The sequence below is a fragment of the Sorex araneus genome, chromosome X (genome assembly GCF_027595985.1).
Source record: "Sorex araneus isolate mSorAra2 chromosome X, mSorAra2.pri, whole genome shotgun sequence".
NCBI classification, from domain to species: domain Eukaryota; kingdom Metazoa; phylum Chordata; class Mammalia; order Eulipotyphla; family Soricidae; genus Sorex; species Sorex araneus.
In genome coordinates this window covers 186,513,882-186,536,739 of record NC_073313.1, presented here as the reverse complement: position 1 = coordinate 186,536,739, position 22,858 = coordinate 186,513,882, and the positions used below count along the sequence as shown (strand labels likewise).

The window sequence follows — 22,858 nt, the reverse complement described above, 5'->3', positions numbered from 1 at the left end:
AAAATCAGTGAGCTTGCTTCCTGTGTAAAATTGAACCAGGAGTGCAGGTCAGAGAAGCATGGGTGAGTGATGATGGATGCCCATGACAGCCCTTTCCAGGCCATTGAAATCAATAATCTTGGGGAGTGGGAGTTTCATGTTTCTCCAGTAACCCTCCAGGTCATGTTTTCTGAAAGTTAATGGTCTAAGGAATGAACATTAAAGTTAAGGGATTAATTGTTTGACTCTTCATTAACTCAAGAAAACACAGCAAGACACATTTGTCTTCCACACAAAATCATACAAAATTTTCTCTTTATTAAATATACATTATTTACAGTTTGTCTTTCTTCTGTACAACAGTAACCATAGAAAACAAAGAAATCTAAGGCTAACTTTTAGTTTTCCCCATACAGTGTATTAAGACATGTTACGTGGTCTATAAAACTGACTTGGAACGAGGCAACATCACTTGGGATTTTTTCGAGGAGAGGGGAATCAAAATGAGAAGGTCAGAAGGAAAAGCCAAACATTGGCAAATATACAAAGAAAGTGACCTGATTTGTGTTTTTGCCATAATGGAGTCTGGCATTTTTTTTTTGTGAGTGGTATTGGGGAAGACAAGGTTGTTTGTATTTTATAGATTAGTTGTTAAAAAATAATATCCCTAGTCTTCATCTATGCCAAAGTGGAACTAAATTTCCCTCTGAAAGGAGTACTCAATGCTTGATCATCGGATCAACAAATTACTCCCAGGGACAAAAACTGACTTGTTAATGCATTTTTGTAAAGAACTTTTATTGGAATGTAGCCATACATATCTGTGCAAGTATGGCATCTGTGTGGTCTCTGTGTGGTCACCTCCTATAAAAGGCAAGTAGTTACAACAGAGACTCCCTGGCCTATAGAGTCTCACATATTCGCCTTTTTGGTCCTTCACAGAATTTGCAGACTCCTTACCTATCTTATGGCAGAAGCTGGAGCTTGAGCCCTAGACAAACCTTGCCAGACACTAGTCTGCAGTCTTTTTGCCTCTTCAGGAGACCAAGACAAGTGACAGGCTGAGAGAGCCCAGGGCATCAGGAGGCTGTCATCTTCAGACTTAAAGTGTGAAAATTCTTGATGTTGGAACTCAGTAAATATGAAGTCCTTCTCACGATATAAATAGGTGTTTTTCAGAAAGGTTTGTTATTTTTTTTTTGCATGAGTATTTAAGGCAGGACAAGGTTACACAGGTTGACACTGCCATCAAAGAGAAGAGCCTTAATATTTCATGGGAAACCTTAAGAAGGGGTGGGCAGTTATGTTGAACTACGATGAGGCAGATATCCATTATTATTAGCTTTCAATTTTTCACTGAACATTTCTTATTATAGGTATTCCATAGGATCCACAGGGTAATGCCACGCTCCTATTATATACCCAATGCCCTTTCGGAGTTCTCTGGGGCTAATATTTGCACCTGAAACATGCAAAAATATTAAATAAATAGAAATTAAAATGAATAGAATGAGTTTTAATTACTAAAAACAAATTTCAGCTTCATCATGACCTAAAGTGACCCCCTGACTTATCCTGCAACTTTTCAAAGGTTCTCTGTTTAATAAAAAATGGTGTCATCAAAGAGCATACAGATGCAGGTCCCTGGCAGTATTCACTGTCAGAGATGGAAAGTTTCATATCTTCTTATCATTATGACATGCCTTTGGGTGACAGAGTACATGAAAGGAAAACATACCATAATACTGCAGGATTCCACAAATGGGGCTTATGAATCAGGATAGTAGACCTAGAGAGTTTTATAAAGAGTTTCTTTACCTTAAAGTTGTATCTGTCTGATCAACCCTGACAGGTGAGATAATTATGGTGAAAGCAACCTAGAAAAATCTTGATAAAACTAAAGAGAACACAAACATATGAAAATGCCTAAATGAAATGTTGTGGTTAAACTTGACTTGGAAATTCATCTATTCACACAAAATCACACAAAGGTGAATAAAGATTTTCTCATGCAAACCCCATGATAAGTGCCTCTTCTGTCTAACATGTAAGATGATGAGTCAAACACACTGAAGAGAACCTGCCTTAGAAGCAAGAAATGTAGGAAAAGCTGAAGGCACTGATCCACTGGGGAAGCAATGACCTTCCTCACCTTGACCAATTAACCAATTGTTGTCACTCACTCCCTCTTCCTCCAAAATGTGCCCTCAGCAGGTGTGGTCAAAATGCCAAAATTATCATTGTCTTACACTCCTTATGTCTTCTCAGCCACATTAGACTACAACCATTATAAAAGACAGACATCTAGTTTATAAAGTTCAACATTTCACGAAAAATGTGCTTTTCTATTCTTCCTCAGAGTATCTTAGTGCAAAATAAAAAAAAACACTCAAAATAGCAAAAACATATACAAAAAGCTAAAATGAAGTTTTCAAATAACTGCCAATCAAAAGAGAATATATCATCACCCTATCTTCCATAAACACAGATAAAATGCAGAATATCCTGGGGAAACCATAAATAATAAGTCTATTTGTACAAAGTGATCTTACTGATTAAACCTTAACAAGTTTAAAAATTTGAAATTAGTGAAGACAGACCTGAAAGTTTTGGCAAACCAAAAATCTGAAAATTAAGTGGTTTAACAAGTAGGAATATAAGTGAGTAAGAAATAGGAGGAAAAGTTAAGACCCACGAACAGTGCATGGAAGAAATTCAATTACTAGATATGTCTTTTAAGAAACATTTTCAAACTGCATGAGAGACATAAAATAACACTCAGTTATCTTTCCTGTAATCTAAAAAGCTCTGATTTTAACAGGACCTTCTTCTATTAAACTTTTATTTTTGCATGAACAGGGAATATCTTCATTTGGTTGGCCTGTTTGGAACCTCTTGGACAATTACATCTAAATATACCCAAGTTTCCTGGTTAAGGGGAAACATATTTCAAATTCCTGTCACCACGCTGGTATTATGATGTGATTTTGAAAGACTACAGATATAAGGTAAGTCAAAGGATGCCAGAGAAGTTAGTGGAAAAATCAGAATTTTATAAGGAATACTTCAAAGACTGATTCCTATCTCCCAAAATATGTTGGAAAACAGACATTGTTTATATCATCTCAGTGGGTTCCTCTAACCTAAATGAAATTTTGCAGAAACTATTGGAAACAAATTCTGGATTGGGATTTTTTTTTCCTTTTACAGTCCTGGTATGGCCCTGGCTCATTTAGATGGATAGTACCTTTTAGTCAATCATTAGTCAACATTATATTTTATCTAGATTTTAGAAATCTCTCTAAATAGAAAAAAAATTCCATGGCAAAGGAAAGTATTATAAGAAGCTGGAGTAGCTCAGAGATGTCTTTCAGGAAAATCTGGAACAATGACATACTCTAAGGTATAACTCTGTGGCAAAATGAACTCAGAAAAGAGGCAGTGAAGAATGAGGGTGAAGATGATATTTTTATTTTCTAGGTTAGGTTCCCAAAAGTGGTCTGAGTGATAAGATGGAGAACTTTTAGAATCATGCACCAAAAACTGAAATAAGACTGAAGAGAATCCAGAGGCTCAAATTGTACTTTAGAGATAAGGATGATTTATTCTTGCTGTCTCTAAAGGAATATGCTTTCCTTTACAGAATTATATCTGTGGAGATATATAATTAATTTGAGGATAAACAAAGCATCATGTTGGAAGTGGAATAAGTGCAACTGTTTAAGTATCTAGAAAAGGCTTTATTTTTAAAATATACACAACCTTTGTTCTAATTCTATAGCACTATATGGCTATCTTTGTTATGACTATATATGTCTCCCCTGCTAGACTCCACCAGGCAATAATAAGGTTTTGATTATATTTGAATTTCCAAAGTCTAGCATAAGCCATAGAGTACTGCATATCCAATAAATATTTTATGAGTAAATAAAGAGAAATCTGTTTATTTTGCTTTAACCCTTTTCTTGATATACTATGAGGGTCAGAGATATGACAAAATGTAGAATTTAGATTATTGCCACCTCTATTGCTACTACAGAGAACAAACTTTTCTTAAATCAATCTCCTTAAATCTCCTTAAATCCCCCATATGCAGATAGAAGTGGAAAAGATGTTAATTTATTCATAAAAATATATCTACATAAGTGACAAATGTCTAATTACCTAAAAAATTTCTCCTAGAAACCAGAAAACCTAACCTATACATACAATGAATGCTGCAATGAGTGTTAAATATACTTTAGTGTAAGCAACTTCACAATTGCTCATAAAAATAGATTTGTTTGGTGGAAGTGATACCAATCAAACAGTTCCTAGAGAATGCAAAATTGTAAACTGGTTTTTTGTTATTTTTCTGCAAAATGACCACATTCTGTAAAATTTCTTTGTAAACTGCAGTTACTAAAAATTGACAGTTCATGTGGAGGGTTGTGGGGTTGGCCAGTGTGTGCAATCAGGATGCCTGACCAATGAAGCAGAAAAATAGTGACTAAGGTGGGATAAGAGTTCTTTTTAAAAACTGTGTTAGTGATCATAATTGTTGAAGGATGAAGACACTCAAACAATTGAGGAATTGCATGAAATGACATGAATTTTTGGTATCCTTGTGGAAAGACAGAGTTACCACTTATTTCTAACTGAATATTGTGTTTTGCTTTGGAGAGGGTAGATTATTTGCTTTTTCAAATACATCTAGTGAGTGCTGAGTGTTCTCTGAAAGATATAAAATAATCCAACACTGTAGAAATAATTTTGATTTAGCCCTGAGACTACTTATAAGAGCGACATGCAGATTGCACTGTCTTGACTTTTTTTTCTTATTTATTTATTTATTTATTAATTAGTGAATCACCATGAGGGTACAGTAACAGATTTATACATTGTTATACGTGTGTTTCCCTCATACAATGTTCGAGCTTAAATTTTCTTATGATAGACATCGTGTGTGTATCATATGTAAAAGTTTACTTATGTGGAGAGATCTGTGAGTGAATTCTGTAGCAAAGATATGCTGAATTCTTCACACGGCAGAGTGACTTGTAAACACATAGGCAGATGAGAACAGTAAATATTGTGTGTTTGGTTTGGCTAGTCCTCTATTTCTTCTATCAGCACGGTGACTAAATTATAATCATCACTTCCCAGGGACTTGAATAATGAGGAATTCCTACTCCATTTTCTTTTCTTTTTGTTTTTAGAGAAACTTCAGGCTACCTCTACAGTTCTTCAAAGTGACCTTTATTTCAAGGAGCAAAAGACCATGCAGTCAAGAAAAAGGGTGATGAATAAAGCCTTTTCATGGAAATAGAAAATTCAGAAGTGAGAATTAAGAGTAGGGATGGAGAGGCAAGGAAAAACAATATTTAATGATCTTTTCTCTTATTAACACTTATCCATTTATTAAAACTGAAAGCAAAATATGCTCTTTCTAGAATAACTTAAAAATTATTAATAAAAAGAGATAATAGAAATAATGAGTGAACATCACAGAAAACTTGGAGAATAATTAGCAATTATAGCAACATATCAAAGTTGAGAACTATGATTATAAGCTAAATCCTTAGGCTATATTCTCTGACACTGAAAGAAAAAAACTGAAATGGACTGCAATGGAATGAAGTTAATGAGTCTCATTTTGATCCTTATCGTGCAGGAGAGTGTTAAATAACCAGGGGCAATAGATACATTAAGAAAATGATGGAGTGTCTGGTAACTATCAAGACTGGCAAACTGTGATATGGTAATGGTTTCCCAAATAAAATTTGTCTTGCAAAGAGAATTGGAGAATACCTTCTACATCTGAGGATCATAATAGAAACCTTTCCCACATACTAAAGTGTTTTTGTTGTTTCTTTTTTTTTTTCTCCAAGATGATCCATAGTAAAAGAGTCAGATGTATTACTGCAGTATAATAGACAAACTTTTTTCCATTCTAGTTAGGAAGAGCTTAATTGCTAGATACTTTCTAAAAAGGAAACAAAACTGCAGTTATTGTGTTTCTTACATGTTTTGTCATAAAAAAAATGCCAAAGACCCTGAAAACTGTTGCCAACCTCACCTGGGGATTTATGTCTACAGCAAGATACAAGTTTGCCTTTCAAATAAAGGAACTAGTAAATTTCAAAATGTAGTGGTCTATAGAATTGAAAGCCTCCTTTGAAAGTAAATGTGGAAGTTCCTGGAGATAAGCAGGATGACTCATTGACGGTAATTCCTATACCTCTAAGAAAGTTGAATGGACAGAAATGGATCAATATGTCTGTTATGAAATGTGAAATAAAAATTCCCTTTTTTCACCAGCTCTTTAGAGAATGGATGGTTTGGGAGAATTCTGTTTGATATTTCTTTTCTTTCATGCAGTTTTTATTATTTTATTTTTGTTTGTTTTAAGTTGAATAAACATGTTTTAGGTTCTTCATGGAACCAAATATTATCTCAGAGTTTTATTTAAGAATTTTTTTTATGCTGCAGCAACTTACATATATTTTTATCTATTTACCTCAGTATAATAATCCCAGAAATAGCCTAGCTAACTTTTCTTACAAAATTGGAAGAGACGTTTTTCAAGTTATAGAATAGCATCTACTTCCTAGCAGCTTTCCTCTAACCTCCTAGTTTCAAGCTACTATTTTCCATGCTTCCTCTATTGTGTGCTGTTCTAAAAGTGTCAGCCCCAGGAGAGAATGGCAAGAAAGGAACAAAATAATAATCTCACTACTATAAGGAGTCCTATACTTGAAAATACTCAAGGAATTAGTTTTAGTAAAAAGCAGTGATGTTTAGGGGTATGGGCTTTCTAAGTTTAAGAAAATTAATATAAATCATTTCCTCTCCTTTTCCCTTTAAAATGTCATTAAAGCAGGTTTTAGCATCTTCTCTCTCTCTACCCTGAGTTCCCTAATAGGAAGGGACTTGAGATGGGGGAAGATGTCAAGGGTGACTGTTAACTGTCTAAATCACACACCAGATTGAAAGTAAGCCTTCAAGACTGGATGGCTATGAAATGAAAGAGTGTATCTTAGAAATTGGAAATACAGAATTGAATATGCACATGTACATTCAAGTGCTTCTTCTTATCTAGAGTAGTAAAGTCAATCTCTTGAGTAGTTTGTCAAAGTGGAAGGCAGTGTTTCTAGCTGCCTGGTCTTCCAGATTGGATCAAGTGAAAAAATTCTGCAGTGGATACAAGAATGTTCCAAAAACAAATGGCACACAAATTATATAAAGAAAATCATCAAAATTAAAAGACAGGAGAACAAGAAGGAGAAAAAGTTCACAATAAAATATAGTAGAGGATTCTGCAGCTGTTCAAATGAAATATTCCCGCTTACACTCGCTCACTGTGTTTTGCAAATCAATGTCATTTCTAAAGGAGCTGTCCAAATTTTCTGGATATTCTTTCTCTTTCATTTGGTTAGTACGATGTGACTGCTTATGCTGATAGAGGAATCGGGTCATGATGCCGATGATAGAGAAGATGATAAATATCACCACTGCTATCACTCCTGTTGAGAGAAAGAGAAAATGGAGAGGAAAAAATTATCACATATCATTCATTTGCACAAGTGAGATGATTCATTCTAGACAAAGACGGAACTTAGTGGGGAAAAGCAAAGAAAACAACAAACAATCAAACAATAAACACAACAACAAAATAGCAAGCTCTATACTATGCACAAATCAGAAATAAAGTTGGATAAAAATGATTTCAGTCTAATTGCTAAAAAGTCATTTTATAGAACAGTTAAAAAGTGGGGAAAAAAGGGAATATACATTTAAATCAGAGAATGAGTTGCTAGATGAATAAAATATTATTTATTGATCTGGAATCATACTGCACACATATATCTAAATAAGTTTCTTCACAGTTTTTGCCACATTGACGGAGGTGGTGGAGGTGGAGTAATTTTGTAAAGCAAACCCACAAATGGTAACACTATTATAAATCATGCTACCTTCATGATAATATAATTTTAGAAAAATTATTTTCTTGAGTATCACTTTAAGAATGTGTATGAAAAATCATAATAGCATCAAAGTGTTATTTTACTACAAAGCATTTTAGAATTACATTGGCAATCTTTAGTATCATTTTTAAATATCTCAACTCATAGGTTTCAGAGAAATATTACAGTTGGTAGGGCACTTACTTTTGCACACAGTTATCCTGGGTTCAATCACTGGTATCCCATCTGGTCCTCTAAGGCCCCCCCAAGAGTGATCCCTGAGTGAAGCATGAGGAGTAAGCACTGAGCACAGACAGATGACCAAACAAAACAATACAAAAATCTCAAATTTTATATATGCTCTTTTGATAGCAGTTTTTATGGTGTGTATGTCTTGCAAAACATTCTAAATGGCTACCAAATATTTAAAACATTTCTATAATGCTCTTTACTCTGCTAGACATAAGGAGATCTATGCATTTGGTCTTTCCCTTATGGAACTTAGTTAATTAGAATTTCTTCACAGTGTGTCACATTATCCTTTATTTTGATTATAAGTTGTATCACAGGTTCTACTTGAAAATGTATTCTCCTAGCCCAAGGGCCTTATTCTATCTTTGCCAGGAATGTTTTGGGGATGTAACAAGCAAAGTTATCAGAGAGAGAATCAATTTCTCTCTGGAGAATTAAAATGGAGAATATGTCTTGATATGAAATTTTTTCTTTGTATCAAGCTATCTGAATACTATGTAAACATTAAAAATTATTTTATAATGACTAAACAAAATTAATTAATTTTTTCTAATAAAAACTGTTTTTTATTTATTTTATTTTATTTTATTTTGCTTTTCCGGTCACACCCGGTGATGCACAGGGGTTACTCCTGGCTCTGCATTCAGGAATTACTCCTGGCGGTGCTCAGGGGACCATATGGGATGCTGGGAATTGAACCCTGGTCAGCCACATGCAAGGCAAACTCCCTACCGACTGTGCTATTGCTCCAGCACGCCCCCCCAAAAAAAACCTGTTTTTTTCTTAAGTGAAATGTATATTGAGAAAACTAAATATTGGACACCCTGAATTAGTATTTTCATTAATATATATATATAATGTATGTCTTCCACCAATTTGATTCAGTTCTAATACCATAATTATGAATATCCCTACACAATTATTTGCCATTTCCCCACTCTTTTTATTATTTTTGAAGAAATACCCCTAGTGATACTCAGGACAAAGGGGCACTCCCAATGATACTTAAAGTGGCAGTGCCAGTCCTGATGATAAGATGCTGGGTTCAGACATGCAATAACCAGTTTGGGGCCACCAAACTACACTTGGTAGTATTCAGGATAAATGCAGTTTAGTGTTGGGAGAGAACCAAGGATTTCAAAAAAGCAAGACATGTTCACCCCTATTTTGAACTATTCCCTTGACCAACCCAACTCTTTGGGCAAGTCAGAATTCAACTATTGAAGTTAACAAATCCATAAATAAACTGGATGGTAGTGAGTGATTCCCTTAAACCATTTGTAACTTTAAAAAGCAATTTCAGAAACAATTTCTACTTTTCCATGACATGCAGTATTTAAAGTTGAAGGCAATGAATGTCTGCAGAACTTCCTCAAAGTGAGATAACTTTCCTACTCTTAAAAATGCTCACAGAGCATTGTGGAAAGTCAGACAAAGCATTGTCTCCACTTTCCAAATGGGAAGCTATAGAAAAAGAACTGGGTACTACATTCATTCCTACGTGTGTTTGATTTTTAAAAAGGGAAGAAAGAAAGAACTCATTTTTTCCTTGAAGCCTAAGTTCAGAGCAGACATTTGAAATACATATCCATCCTTAAAGAATGTGGTTTTCTTTATTCAAAATTTTAGTGTCTAGACATATCTCTGCTTCTCCTATTGACATCTGTACTGCTTTCCTTAACACTACTAATTCACTTATTGTTACTGTTTACACACTGAGTTCAATGAAAGCCTAGTCTATGTTTTCATCCTTGTACTCCTAAACTTAGCACAGGACCTGACCTCGAGCTGGAGCTTCTTAAATAGAAGTTAAATGAATGGATATTGCCGACTTTTAAAGGGAAAACTCCATCTGGTATGCCTCAATTCATCTAGCCTGCCAGAAGGCAGCGATGGAGCACCTGCTAGGGCTACGGTTCTCAGATAGAAATGAATTTAGTTTCTCACAGACATCTTACATTAAACAAGGTTTGGGAGTCATTCTGTGCTGCAAGGCCCAGATGGAAACATCAAGCTACTGGAGACTGCAGTCAAGCTGAAGCCAAATAAAAAGGGTGAGACCGACAGGCAGTGAGAAAATGGAAAAGCAAGGGAGGAGGGGGCAGCTCTGGGCTGACAGCAGAGCAGACAAGATCTGAGTCTGTAACCATATGTGCTACAGGATTTGAAACTACAGTCCTGTGGGCTTCACCCTGCTCATTAGATCTAACCCAAATCACTTGGTGGAGAAAACCCGACAGGACTGAAAGCTTTGCCCATCTGTCTGCCCCAACATGGCTTCTTCTGCATATGTAGTTTTATTGCTCTGCTTTGTTTGTACTTTAAAAAAACTGACAGCGAGATGAAATGAACAGGATGCATACTGCCAGTCTCAAAGTAAATACTCCAGCTGTTGATGCAGAGTTGCAGCTGCCAAATGGGGCAGGGGCGGGAAACATCCATGGAACTGCTGGTGCAGGGTGAAAGGGTGCTTTTTCTTCATTGAGCAAATAGAGTGATCTGTCCTGTATTAAAAGGCTCTTGGTCTTGCAAATAAAGCATGGGGGTGTTGAATGTTGAATGGTTATAATTAAGGTTAGACTCAAAAGAAATGTCTCAGCCCCACTTCGCCGCGCCCGCAGCCCGAGTATGACGGAGGAAGAAGACGGAGCTGCTTCGGACACCAGCAGCCCGCCAGCAACCTGCAGTATGTGATTTGAGCGTTTCCGCCAGGCCCCCCGTGCGGGGGCCCGGCGTTTCTCTCTTTTTTTTTTCTCTCTCTCTCTCTTCTTCAACTTCTGAGCACAGCACGGCCTCCACCCCACTTCTCTGAGCACAAAATGGAGAGATGCACCCAAATGCGCGGCGCGGCTGGCGGGGGATCGAGGGCGGGGAAATACCGGTCTCCGCCCACATCGGACACTTAAAGAGAGTGCAGCCACGTGGGCTTCCCCACTTCGCCGCGCCCGCAGGAGGACAAGGGATCTTTCCCACTTCCGCCAGTGCGGGGGGGCCCGATATTTCTCTAGGTTTTCCCATCTTATGAGCACCATAAAAGGGTAAAAGATTGTAGTGATAGAATTTCAGGCAGAATTTTCCCTGGTCTTTATACAGAAACCCAAAACCGCGCGGTCGCTGTTGCGGCCGCGCGACCTAATGTCATCTTAGTATCAGCAATATGTAATGGTTCCTTCTTAATGGGTTGGACTTTTGTGGGAGATCATAACAAGAGTAATAAGTCTTTTGCTGAAATATTGAAGGCAATCAAAGTGGTAGCCATCTCTCTAGACTGAACTAAGCTATATCCCCACGCCGGCTGAGAAGAAATATCCTTCTTTCTCGGGAAGAAACGCGGCGTGGTGTCAAACATAGTGTGATGTCCATTAAGCAAACAGACCTGGTGGCGTGGGAATGGAATAAAAGGGGAAAAGTTATGTACATGGAACAGCGGGACGCTGGTGGAATCTCGAGCCGGAGCCGATACCAGCGCAAGATTTTTGGTTCCAGAAACTGCTTGCAGACACTCTACTAGACTATCAACTAAGCCAGAGCCCCACGCCGGCTGATGACGGGAAATAACCATCCTCTTCGTTTTTTTTTTTCCCTTTGTCAGACAGCGTGGCGATTACTAAACAGGCATGAACTCGGTGGCGCGGGGCAAGGGGGGGAAAAGAAAAGTTATGTAACAAACAGTGGGACTTAATATCTCTATATTCTTAGCAATGGAGAACTATCAAATGCCTCCTTGGCAATAGGACTATCTTTTTCTTTTTGGGGGGAAACCCCAGAAACGGTAGTGAGTTGTGTGTTGAAACATGGAATGTAATCGAGATAAGCGTAAATGAAGTGAAACTTATCACGTACAAGGGTGGGGACTGGGGAGGTGGGAGGGGGTGGCAGATATACTGGGGGGGTTGGTGATGGAAGATGGGCACTGGTGAAGGGAAGGGTGTTTGAGTATTATATAACTGACATAATCCTGAGAACTCTGTAACCCTCCACTTGGTGATTCAATAAAAAAATTAAAAAAAAAAGAAATGTCTCAAATTATTTCAATAGTAAAGAATTAAATAATTGTCTATTTCTGGGCTTCAGCAGCAACAAAGAAAGGTTTACCTCCAATGACTGCTGAATCACTTCGAACTGCATTGGTGAGAGGCTCTCGCTCATCTGTCTTCCCGAATGAATCTGAAAAGAGTTAAACATATGAAAGGTCATGTACCATACAATATGCTGGCAGGAGATCTACAATAGGAGTTGAGACAGCGACTCTATCAATTAGACTAGGTTCTCTCAAATAGATGTGACTGGGCATTTTGGAAGGTATATAATCAAATACATAATAAGGTGGGGGAGGTTGGTTTCTCATAGTTACTATCATATACCATAGTTCTATGACTGAGTTCCATTCTATATAAGTTGTATAGGGGATTAACAATGGTGATGGGGTTACCCTGCTTGTACCTGCTTTGGTTTACAGCTTGAATGTCAGCCTACCCTTTAATTCCTCTGTGGTTTTCTGGATAGTCCCTATGACAATATTTTCTTTCTTTTTTTCTTTCTTTTATTTTGCTGCAAGAATCTTACGATGCTTGAGAATTATGGGAACAAAAACAATTACGGGGAATTATGAAAACAAAGGGATGGAGCAGAGCGATAGCACAGCAGGGAGGTTGTCTGCCTTGTATGCAGCAGCCCAGGGTTTGATTCCTCTGTCCCTCTCGGAGAGCCCGGCAAGCTACGGCAAGCTACCAAGAGTATCTCGCCCGCATGGTAGAGCCTGGCCAGCTACCTGTGGTGTATTCAATATGCCAAAAACAGTAACAACAAGTCTCACAATGGAGACGTCACTGGTGCCCACTCGAGTAAATCGATGAGCAATGGGATAACAGTGATATAGTGACAGTGATGCGAACAAAAACAATCACCTATTTTTCACAAAGGACTCTGTTTTTTCAAGAGATCTCTGACTCCACTAACAGGAAAGAACAGAAAATCAACAAATCAAGAGAAAATTTCACTGATAACAGAGAGATGTTACTCTACGTACATTGACTTGTAAGATATAAGGCAAAAGCATCTAACTAGAAGGCACATACATTTGCATTTAAATCTGTGCTTTTAGCCTGGTGGCAGATTCCACTGTTTATAGTCTCCTGATACTGAATTAGAAACATTTGCAAATAATTTTAAAGGAGCAATAATATGAGAATGGATCCTTATAAAGTGCATAACATATATAGGATATATGGTATCCATCTTCTCATATCATTCAGTCCTTAAAAAATGACTACAATATTACAATGATAGCATTTGTTACACAGATGGACAAATTAGATTAGAACTCTAAATAACTTGTGCAAAGTCTAAAGGTCAATTTTGGAACATCTAGAACTCAAACTAGGATTATCAAGCTATTTCATTAAAGAGTTTGCTAGTGGACCTCACTGCAGCGAGGAAAATACCAATATCAGTGATTAGCAGGCAGCAGCAAAATATTACCCAGGGAATGGCTCACAGGAACTTATGAATAATAAATGACTGATTATCATGACTAGTTAAAACAAACCTCAATTATAACAAAAGACACTTGGAAGTGTGAAAAATAAGAAAAGATTTAAGGAGTATTTTAAGGAGTAATAAACAAGAAAAGAAATATAGAAAATGGCCCATGAAAGAGAGATATTATTTGTGATGGCTGATTTTAATCTTATAAAATATGGTTCAATAACCAAGTTGCTTTGCATAGAACTAAAGTATCTAGTATTTTGAGCAATGGATGATTTTTAACATATATGTAACACACTCAAAATTATATATGTATATGTATGTTACATTTAATACTCAATACATGAAATATGCATTTAGAACTTACTACACATATGACAATTAGAATTGTATTATATTATATTATTGCAAAGTAAATAAAAGATAGCATTCCTAATTTACAACAATTGATAATTATATAACTTAAAAAATGAGTAATAGTAGTCTTCAAATTGGAAGCTTCTTGAAGACATCAAAAGGAGTGCCAATGAGAAAAACATATCCAATAGTTTTTGATAGACTGTACCTGATGAAGAATGCACAGTAGTCACTGCATTCACATCTGAGACCATCATGGAGTTGCAGCTAGATTCAGTCAAGATCCCTTGTATAGTAACAGGTGCAATGGTGGTGTGGCGCAGAGCTGCCTTCAGTGGCGCTATATGGTTGTACTGGACTGAAGACAGGCATCCAACAAAACCCACGGCATTTGCCTTTGCAACCTCAGGATCCAGTTGAAAATTCTCTGCAGTAGTAAAAAGAGAGGTTTGTTTTTTATTTTTCCAAGCTAGACTCTGCAGGCCTCTTTAAGTAATACCTAAAATTATAGAATTACTTTGCAATGCTTTGGAAATAAGAGATTTTACCTTATCTCTCCTTACTTTCTTTCTCCAAATTCTACCACACTACAAAACTACCAATATTAGAAAACTGCTAGAGCAATCGCTGCTTTGAGTCCATATTTAAATTTCTGAATTATCATTTATATACTTTATGAACTACAACAGACTTTATAAATCCATTCTACACTCTATATGTTTTATAGAACTTCATTATTGTAATAACATTTATCTGTGAGTTAGTTATTAGTTCAAGCATACTATCATGACCGTTAAGATAGTCCATTCAAAATGAAGGAAAGAAAAATAATGAAAAGTAGAAGATAGAGCAAATGAAAGTCAAACAGTACTGCCAAAAGCTTATCTTGTTCAGTGTTTTAAGCAACCTGTATAGATTTCCTTTTCTTTAGTTCTTCCTGTGGTATAGATTAGTGAATAAGGACTTTCCAAATAGCAATGGACCTCCCAATTTGAGAGTTTGTATCAATGACGAATAAACAAGCCTTTGATTATATCAACTGTCTTCTTTTCTTCAATTGTATTCAGAATGTTCAAAGGAGTATTGTTTTCTTTTAAAAAGAATCATAAGAAAAAATTATGAAGCAACTACAAAGATTATAATATAAAATGAATTAAGTTTTGTTTTGAGAAATAAAGCTCAAAGATATTTAGTTGTTTTACACAGCTTTTTATTATAAAAGTCCTTTTTTATTTTCTACAAGGTAAGAGAAATTTTCCTTTCTACAAGATTATATTTAAAATATTATACTTTTATTTATAAATGATTAAAGTGTGTCCATATGGATGTAAAAGGAAGCATTCTGTAGCGGGAAGAAATGTGATACAAATGACGAATCATGAATCACGAAATCCCATTAATCACTGATTTCTCGGGCAGACTCAGTAACATCTCATTTCATCCCTTCCCTGAGATTTTAGAAGTCAATCTCGACTCGGCCCTCCTAACGATGTTGCGCTGGGGACTCTTCAGGGTCAGGGGAATGAGATCCAGTTTGTTACTGGATTTTGCATATGAATACACCATGGGAAGCTTGCAAGGCTATCCCATGTGGGCAGGAAACTCTCAGAAGATTGCCAGTTTCTCCCAGATGGAGGAGAAGCAGGCTACAAGATATCACTTCTGGGAGCTTGCTTTTAAGTCTCTCTCTGGATGTTGGCCGTTGATGGGATTACACACACCTGGGTTCTTCTGCTGGTACCTCCATGCATGAGGCCTGTCCAAACGTGGAGAGGGGCCTCCAGCATGAGGTTCTGGTAGCTAGATTCTGGTGGTCTTCGGCCGCTGGGAGCTCTGCTCGGGGTGGGGAGCCCATCCCCTCCTAGGGGCCCCGGGGAAGACAGCCAGGCATGCAGGCAAGAGACTCTCTTTTGATTGCATCACCACTTTTGATTGCAGTGATGCAAATATGGAATAAAATTACAAATACCCACTAATATATTTTTTAAAAGTTTTATCTTTACTCTACTTCCCCCTTTAAATACTCATGGAAAACTGGTTTATTACCCTGTCTCTTCTTGAAAAAAAGGGAAAAAAAGGGAAAAATTTCATGTGTATAAATTTATGCTACCATTTTAACAAATTACCACAAAGTTAAGAAGTTAGCATAAATGACGCAAATTAATTTTACTACATTTCTTTATGATCATGACTCCTTTACTAGTTAAAATCAATTCATTGGTGTGGTGGCAATTATTTTTGCATTTTCAGCAGTTCTTCACACCAATTCTTTGTCTTTCTAAACTACTACAAGTTACCAAAATGCCTTAATTTGAAGTCTTAATAAAGTCAGCAGTGTATTATTTATAGATGACTTTCTTCCATAATCACATCTTCTAATTATTTCTTTAGTTTTCTTATTCCTTTAAAGACTCATTATTACATTGAATTCCTTCAGATAGTCATCCTATTTTGATGCTAGCTTATTAACATCATTTTTATATGCAAGCCCAATTCTTTTTTTGCTAAATCACCTAAAATATTTATAGGTTATGAGGATTAAGAGTTTGATAGTTTTCTAGGTCATTATTTTTCCTCTCGCTATATGACAGTTTTTTGAAAACTTCCCAGATAAAAATATGAATGTCATAGAAATGTTAAGTGACACTATTTTTCAATTGTAAATCCAGAAACATATGGAGGAGGAGGAAGCCACTGCTTTCTTTCAAATATTTAAATTTATAACTTATAGAAGTGGTCCCTATTAATTATTTATCCATGAAAGAATCATGCATATTTACATTTTATTATGAGCTTTAAAATACTTTTTTACATAAGACTTTTAAAATATTGGTGTTAATAGTTTTTTAAATAAAAAAAACCTTTAGACTACATATTTTTTTCTGGGTGGTTCCAAAATTGAATGTATGAAATATAATTTAGAATACTTGTTAGTTACTGGGTCAATTATTAAAGAGCAATGGAGTCAATGATCAGACGCATTTTGTGGAAGAAGCATAGAAAGGGAGAACAAAATATAAGCTGGAACAAATTTTCTGTGTTGCAGGATTTCAAAGTAATAGAAAGTAGCAATTTATTGTAGTGTTGCCATAAGGGACTAAGTCAAAACTACCAGTATTTACTCAAAACTCAACATTACAAAAAAGTCAATGGTGGTGCCGAGGTCTTGAGGATACCATTTTAATGATGGCTATGAATACAGTCTTCAGCTATAGGTATTGTCCCATTACCAGGTAAGTTCAAAAAGCAGCATTCTCTATTTAAAATAAACTGTGTTTTGAATAAAGTATTTTGTCTAAGGTGTATCTATTCAGAAGTAAAATACATATATAAAACTTGAGATGTTTCTAGAAATAAATGAAGAGGTCAAGAATCTGAAAGTATAAAATACTGTCATTATTATTCCTGATGCTACCCGTGGTGTGGGCTGGAGTGATAGCACAGTGGTAGTGTAGTGTGCTTGCCTTGCATGCGGCCGACCTGGGTTCGATTCCTCTATCCCTCTCAGAGATCCAGGCAAGCTACCAAGAATATCCCACCCGCATGGCAGAGCCTGGCAAGCTACTCGTGGGTATTCAATATGCCAAAAACAATATCAAGATGTCTCACAATGGAGACGTTACTGGTGCTCGCTCGAGCAAATCGATGAGCAACGGGATGAGAGTGGCAGTGACCCATGGTGTACTCGATATGCCAAGAACAGATACAACGACAGTCCTCATTCTCCTGACCCTGAAAGAGCCCCCGATACGTCATCGGGTTACACTAGCATGAGACAAGGATGAATAAATATGTTATATGTTACTGGCACCCGCTTGAGCAAATCGGTGAATATCGAGATGACAGTGATACAGTGAATGATCTTTCAGATTCTTATATACCTGGAGAGGCAAAATAAAATTGTATGATGGTTTGAGATTGATTTTTGGTATTGCTTCAAATGATCATAGTCACAGCCTATTAATACTGATAATAGAACCACATGACATCTGTTTATGTGGTACTAGTTCTATTCATCTAAATACTTGTTCCAGTTATGTTATTTTCATGCAACATTTACCAAAAAAAGAAAATGACTGAATATTTAAAAAATGTACTGATGATGGTGTGGAAAATTTGATATTTAAATCACTGTCTCCATGGTTTGAAATGTCAAATTCTTTATCTAGGTTATGCTACTTTGCTAAAAATACAAATATATATATATATATATATATACATATATGTACATATCTGGTAGAGTAAGATTAACACACACACAGACACACACACATACACACAACTAAGTTAGCAGGGCCAGAGTATAGTACAGTCGGTAGGGCACTTGTCTTGCATGCAATCAACATGGGTTCAATCTCTCAGCATCTGGTCCCTTGAGCTGGCTAGAAGTCAATTCCGAGAGGAGAATCACAAGTAAGACCTAAGCATAAAGCCTAAGGCCTAAGATTTGTGCCAAAACTAAACAAACACAAAAAACAATAAATTAGATATTATGCTGCAAAAACTAAGGGTTTTGAGAAAGACATTTTTGACTGAACCTTTTACAATCTTTACTGATAATACTAATTTCCAGTTTTAGTTAAAACTGCATTAGATTATTTTGCGGAGGGGGGCGGGGATGGGCACATCTAGAGATGCTCAGGGATTACTCTTGGTTCTGTACTCTGAAATTACTCCTGGCGGTGCCTGGGGGAGCTTATGGGAAAATGGGAATGGAAGCTGGGTCGACTGCAGGCAAGGAAAACAACCTACCTGCTGTACCACTGCTCTGTCCCCGAGATTCGCTTCTTAAGGAAAAATCAAGGGGAATATTCTCTGTGCAAAATAAATATGAAAGCAATACCTAATAATGAATGTGTTGCACAGATGTTGTGGAATGATAAATACAAATTCCCTGCCACTAAATATATGCAACTGTTCTCACTCTCTAGTGATTTTACATAATATATAGAAGTTCAGTCAAATCCAATGGAATTAGAAAATTTATACTCATAATATTTATCAGCTTTTTGAAAAAACAGTGGTAGCTTAATATATATATATATACATATACATATATATATATATATATATATATTGGCTGGAATGGTAGCACAGTGCATAGGGCGTTTGCCTTGCATGCGGCGACCTAGGTTTAATTCCTCCATCCCTCTCGGAGAGCCAACAAGCTATCGATTGTATCCCACTAGCACAGCAGAGCCTCGCTAGCTATCCGTGGCATATTTGATATGCCAAAAACAGTAACAACAAGTTTCACCATGGAGATGTCACTGGTGCCAGCTCGAGCAAATTAATGAGCAACAGGATTGCAGTGATACAGTGATATATACATATATATGTATATATATATGATATATATGCATATATATGTGACTTTGTCTCTAAACCTGTCTTAGTTTTTCTCTGTTATCACATTTTAAATATCACTGGAATATAACCTCTGGTTTTCATTAAATTTTTTTCCCTGACCTAAAACACTGATGCAGATCATACAGGATTTGCATAAAAGAAGAAGGTAGAAATTAGGTAGACCTGCATTGGTAATTCATGCCCTTGAACGTATTATTTATCTCTTCCTTATTTTTAAGCAGTAACGTTTTTTCCTTATAAAAGTAGTGATGGGACTGAAGAGAGAGTACAGTGAATAGGGTGCATTGCATGCAACTGACACTGGTAGATCTTTGGCACCACATAAGGTCCCTGGAACACCACAAAATGATCTCTGAGCAAAGACCCAGGAGCAATTCCTGAGTTTCATGTGTGACCCCAAAACAAACAGAAAGAGAAGTGACACAAGTCCAGTGATAAATAGTACTCACCACATAAGATGGGATGGAAATAAATGCAATAATATGATTATTAATTGTCAATAAATGTATGTTATTATTTTTATGATATTTTCTAATATTTTAGTATTTATTTGAAGACTTCTACACTCCTTGGTTTAGATTCATTGATCCCCCACTGTTCTAAAGTAATATTGCATTTATATAAAATAACTAGTATGTTAATATGATGCTTGAATTCTTTCCACTAACTTTTCATTTCATACTGACTCACAATTGAATTAACATAGCACTCAATCTTTAAATGATTCAGTTGCTTAAATTAATATAAATAACCTCTTCAAGCATTTAAAATCATGACATTTGGTATTAATTTGCAAACATTCATTTCTTCAAAGCACTGCACTGCTCTTCTATTAAACCAGGTGGATTTTGTGATTCAAAAAAGAAAGTATCAGAGAACCAATCTCAGCTTCAAAATAAAAGTTCACGTAGTAATAACTACTTGATACTGAGTGATAGAGCTGATCCAGGTAGATTTTATATAACTCTTTTTTTCTGAATATTAAAAAGAAAAAAATTCAACTTATAAGAAAAATATAGTCATTAATTCAGAATATAACATTATAAGTATGTATATTATATATATACATAAACTTGAGTTTTAAGATATCCAATACTTGCTATGTACAACTTGGAGTTAGCCAAATAAAATGTTTTACTAATATAAAAACAAAAACAAATTAATATATTACTGGAAAGTATAATAAGTATGTTTAAGTAAAGTTTTTGTTTTCTTCTAGAGTCCTCTGTGCCTTTTGGTAAACAGAAACAAGTACGTTAGCAATCTGAACTAGTACTAAAAGTATCCAAAATATGTGAACTATGTCCCTCAGATAAATTGTTGAACTAAGAAAGAGGACTGTTAAGGAAATGGAAAAAAGTATTTACATAGCTTTTCACAGTATATCACTTCTGTAACTTCTGTAAATATTCACCCTTGTGAAATGAGAAATGATAATTATACTAAATTATGAACAAAAGTAATATGTAAGATAAAGCAGTTACCTTAAAGAAATTAACTAGGCCAGAAACCAAGGTATCTTGAGTTCAAATTACTTTTGTTTTCCTATTATGTTCTAGTTAACATCGTTTTGCAAATATTGAATATTAATAAGGTGAAGTAAAAAGTAATCCTCTGCAAGACTAATGGCCAGTTACGAACGAAAGCACCCAACCACCTAGTCAGCACCGTCTGTGCCACATACCATTTGAACTTCTGACTGTTTACTGAGTTGTTATACACTGTTCTCTCTGCTTTCAGAGATATCTAACCCATGAGTACTTGATAACACCTGTTCTTCCTCTGTAAGTCCTACTTATGTTTAATGGCATCTGTGTCAACCATGTACTGTGAGGGAGAAGCCTTACTCCAACTCCATCTGCCATTTTTGTCTGTTGATTTACAGACTGACAGTGATTTCAGATAATGTTCTATAGTAGGGGAAATTGTTGTGGCTCAGAAGTCTTAATAAAGACACAAATAAAAAAAATTCCAGGGATATATACAGCAATGATTTTTCTTCAGTCTATAATTAAAATTAGAGAAACAATATAGTAGGTAAGTTGCCTGTCTTGTATGCAACAACACCTGTTTTATTCACCAGCACCAGATTGTTTAAGACCTGCTAGGAATGATCTCTGAGAACAGAACCAGCAAGAACCCTGAGTCCTGCTGGGTGTGACCCTCAAAACAAACAAAAATTGAACAACAAAAGTAGCATCTATTTATTTAGTATGGATATGTGGAAGTACCCAACTATTGTCACCTGTTTTCTAACATGGTATCTTGGACACCGACATGAGAAATATTTATTTTAGGTGATTTCATAGAATTCCACACATAGAAGGGCTTCTGTATTTCTCTTAAGTAAAACTACATGCATTTGCATAGATAGTATAGGTAGATAGATATAAGGATGATCGATAATAGCTGGGGAGTTAGATGTTAAAACACAGTATCAGAAGCCCAAAACAAAACAAAGTCAATTCAGGAAACATATGTTTCACCATATTAGACTTTTGTGTTTCAACTGAATAACTTGCTCAATGAACTGTTTTTCTCATTTTTAATTGGGTTACTTAGTTATATGCATTGTGCTAAGGGACCTCTATGGGTATATAAAAGAAAGTACAGAATCAGTAAATCTTTAGTTTAAAAAAAATCCAAATTTTAAACTCTAGAGATACTCCCACTGTCAATCCTGATGTAATCCATAGAAAAATAACTTCTCTGACTTTAAAATAGGGATTTTCAAGTTGATAAATAAACCCATACCTTTGGGATCAAAGAAACAAAAGTAATTTTCCTGAAGTGCTGATAATTTATTTTATGTGGGGTCAGAACAACAAAACTCTAGTGTATTGATTTATACCTATCTTTTTTACTTGGCTAAAGAAAATAAATAGAGCTAGACTTCTGCATTTCCCAACACTGTCTATAAATAAACTAGTCTTAAATTACCTATAATAATATATTCAATTTTGATAAATAATTTATAGTTGTGCAGTCTAAAGGTTGATCAAACCCATTTGAGAAAATCAGGTGATTTATTTATTTAGAAATAATTAAAAATTTAAGGTAAATATAATAACGATTTAAGAAGCATTTTGCTATGCAATTTAAGAAACCTAATTTGCAGGCATCACAATTATGTATAGATAAATCATATCAAATACCAAGACATTTAAAGGTAAATGTAAATAAATCTGGGCACAGAATGTCAATAGTCTTCATCTAAGCCTATTTCATTCCCAAACTGGAATAAGGTATAATAAGTTATCCTCTAGTTCCAGATGGATTATATATATTCAACAATATCCAAAGAAAGAATCTATGGCTCCTGTGTTTCTTTTAGAGAAACATAGATACTCCTTTCTCAGGTGGGCATAGGCCCAGAAACCATTAGATATTCTTGAGTATTCAGACCCAGTTCAAGATCTAAAAATCCTGAAATGATTTGGTTTCTCTATTAATTGTTCTGTTTTTTT

The 22,858-nt window shown here is 35.7% G+C and overlaps 1 protein-coding gene across 1 annotated transcript in view; it reads right to left on the bottom strand.

The window, feature by feature from the left end:
* Nucleotides 1–277: 277 nt before the first annotated feature.
* Nucleotides 278–22,858, bottom strand: part of CNTNAP5 (contactin associated protein family member 5) — a 932,137-nt gene continuing 909,556 nt past the window's right edge. The window contains exons 22-24 of the mRNA XM_055120538.1: nt 14,230–14,448; nt 12,273–12,344; nt 278–7,484 (exon numbers count right to left, since the gene is read on the bottom strand). Of these exons, the coding sequence (XP_054976513.1) occupies nt 7,288–7,484; nt 12,273–12,344; nt 14,230–14,448 (488 nt within the window). The 3' untranslated portion in view covers nt 278–7,287. The remainder of the gene's footprint in view (nt 7,485–12,272; nt 12,345–14,229; nt 14,449–22,858) is intronic.